General features: G+C 34.8%; 1 protein-coding gene across 1 annotated transcript; it reads left to right on the forward strand.

The window, feature by feature from the left end:
- Positions 1-635: 635 nt before the first annotated feature.
- LOC111990414 (pathogenesis-related thaumatin-like protein 3.5) lies at positions 636-1,757 on the forward strand (the record flags this gene model as incomplete). The annotated part of the gene is given in 2 exon segments (XM_065769897.1): positions 636-850; positions 1,067-1,757. Coding segments are annotated over 2 exon segments (749 nt in total), but the record flags the coding sequence as incomplete, so codon positions are not given.
- Positions 1,758-2,962: the final 1,205 nt, after the last annotated feature.

The raw sequence follows: 2,962 nt of genomic DNA on the forward strand, positions 1-2,962 counted from the left end.
AATTAATTAGCCATTGATAATTTAACATTGCAAATCAGCCGAAAATAGGGGATACTGATAAGCTGTATGGATAAGACGTGCTTTTATTTTCTTTCAAAAAATAAGTGTCTTGTTAACAATATTGGAAACATGTAATTTATCACAAGTAATGCTATACACACAAACCGATTTATAATATTTTTATAAATTGCTAATGTTACTATAATAATTTTCAAATAATTATTGGTAAATATAAATGTAACGTTAATAGTGAACTTATATTAGAACTAATAAAAATTTGTCACATCAATAATTTGTAAAAATATTATAAAATTGTTTGTGTCAGTCGGATTACTCATTTATCATAGCTTTGTGCCTTCGAGCTTCCGGTGTTTCCATAAGGAAAAAGCTTTGTTCTATACGGTGTGTTTTAGCCTGAAAAAGTAATTTAAAGTCACGTTTTTTTAGTTATAAAAACGCCAGTGGATTTGCCTTCGTTTAGACAGAGCCACGTAAGCTATGACATTCTTTGTTTCAATTCCTCTATAAATACCCCATTCCGGTCATCACAGTTCTTACAGAATCACACATTGCTCCCAACTCCGGAGAAGAAGAAAGAAAGTCGGATTTGGCCTACGCAACTTCTTTCTTCTTCTCATTCTNTACAGAATCTCACATTGCTCCCAACTCCGGAGAAGAAGAAAGAAAGTCGGATTTGGCCTACGCAACTTCTTTCTTCTTCCCATTCTTTTTACTTCTCTTAAATTTCTCTTCCTTCTTTCTATCTCTTCTTGTTATAGTCATTGAGTTTTAATGGCTCAATTAACAACATTATTGATGTCCCTGTTAACCCTTTTTCTATCAACACCAGGTAAATAACTTAGAAACTAATAACAAATTAGCAACAATTGCATAACATTGTTCTTTATAGACAAAAATGGGCAGGGGCAATATTCCACCGGATGTGAACAGAGTAGCATTTTACTTGAATTAGTGTCTTTTATGTAAGTGTGTGACCATAGTGGCACCTTAACATTAAAACATGCCAAATTCTAACAAAGTTATTTTCTTTTCTTTTCATTTACAGGAGTGATTTCAACGACTTTTACCATATTAAACAAGTGCGATTACACAGTATGGCCAGGCATTCAATCCAACGCAGGAATAGCTTCACTTCCAACCACAGGCTTCGCTCTGCAGAAGGATGAGTCCAAAACAATCACTGCACCAGCCTCATGGGGCGGTCGATTCTGGGGCCGAACCCATTGTTCCCAAGACTCCACAGGCAAATTCTCCTGCGTCACAGCTGATTGCAGCACCGGCAAAGTTGAGTGTGCAGGAAACAACGCTCTGCCGCCGGCAACTCTAGCCGAGTTCACGCTCGATGGTTATGGCGGTCTAGATTTCTTCGATGTTAGCTTGGTCGATGGCTACAACCTCCCTATGCTTGTGGTGCCTCAGGGTGGGAAAGGTCAGAATTGTTCAACCATTGGCTGCGTGAGCGACCTTAACGAGTCTTGCCCTTCGGAGCTTAAGGTTACGAGCACCGCCGACGGAGGTGAGAGCGTCGCGTGTAAAAGCGCGTGCGCTGCATTAGACCAAGATCAGTACTGTTGTAGAGGCGCGTATGGCTCACCCAACACTTGTAAGCCTTCAACGTACTCTCAGATCTTTAAGACCGCGTGCCCACACGCGTACAGTTATGCTTACGACGACAAGACCAGTACCTTCACTTGTGGCTCCTCGCCGGATTACACCATCACCTTCTGCCCCACCCCAAACACTAGGTAAATTTACTTTAATCTTTTTAGCCGCGCCGGAGATACATAAATTGACACAACTTTCAATCATAATTCGTTACATGTCAAGTTGTAATCGGTAAAAGTATGTTTTCATATAGTCCACCATCATACTTTTATTAATTACAATTCAACACATGCCGAGTTATTGTGTCAATTTATATGTCCCTGACATTACTTTTAAAAATCACAAACACAAATAAACAGGTATGACATAACAATACAAACCATTTTTTAAAATTTATAACGTTAATATGGCATGAGTATAATAAAACACTATTTTGTAGAAAAAAATGTGTTTTTTTAATTATATATATAATTTTTATTTTGAAAATCTAATTTATAAGTGAATAAATCAATTTAAAAATTAATATGAGAGTGTCTTATTTTTAGACAATATTTTAGTGAGAATTAGAGTTGTATTTTTACCATATTATCTTTTAGTTCAAATAAGAAAAGTTTCTTAAATAATAGTATATATAGCATTGAACAATTTTTAAATTTTTTTTTTTAAAAAAACAATAGTTTATTAAAACACACAAACATAAAAAGTAATATATAAAATTTTTTAAATAAGCATATAATGTTACATAATTAAATTTATACTACAAAACAATTTAACCTGTAATAGAACAAGGTTATAAGGACTGAGCCGAATTTTTAAAAACTTATAACAGGAGATACGACATTATTTCCGCTCACCTTAATTATCCGTACATTCTAGCTTCTTTTTTTTAAAGAAAAACCGTACATTCTAGCTTATCTCCCTAATACAGCCAGTATTTTTTGTCTTTCTCGCGTAACGGTAAAAGGGTATTTTTGTCTTAAAAAGTTAAGACTGCCAATTTGAACGTTGGGCTCGTAAAAAAAAAAAAAAATTGAACGTTGGGCTCGTAAAAAAAAAAATTGAACGTTGGGGTTACTGTTTTGTTTTATCCCCATGTTACTGCCTAACTTTAACAACAGCTTTTGTTTTTGGTAGCGCAACTTTTCATGTTGACACTACTTGAGAGATCTGAATAGCATATCACACACATTTTTTTTTTTTTGATAGGACACACATGTTTTTATTATTATTTATTTTTCACAAATCACATCACAATTCACAACACGTTATTTAAATAAATCATGCTAATTATTATGCCAGTAGAGTCTCCCACGGCCGTATTTGCCGACCTGGTTTT

This window comes from Quercus suber, unplaced genomic scaffold (assembly GCF_002906115.3).
Source record: "Quercus suber isolate HL8 unplaced genomic scaffold, Cork oak 2.0 scaffold_1629, whole genome shotgun sequence".
Classification (NCBI taxonomy): domain Eukaryota; kingdom Viridiplantae; phylum Streptophyta; class Magnoliopsida; order Fagales; family Fagaceae; genus Quercus; species Quercus suber.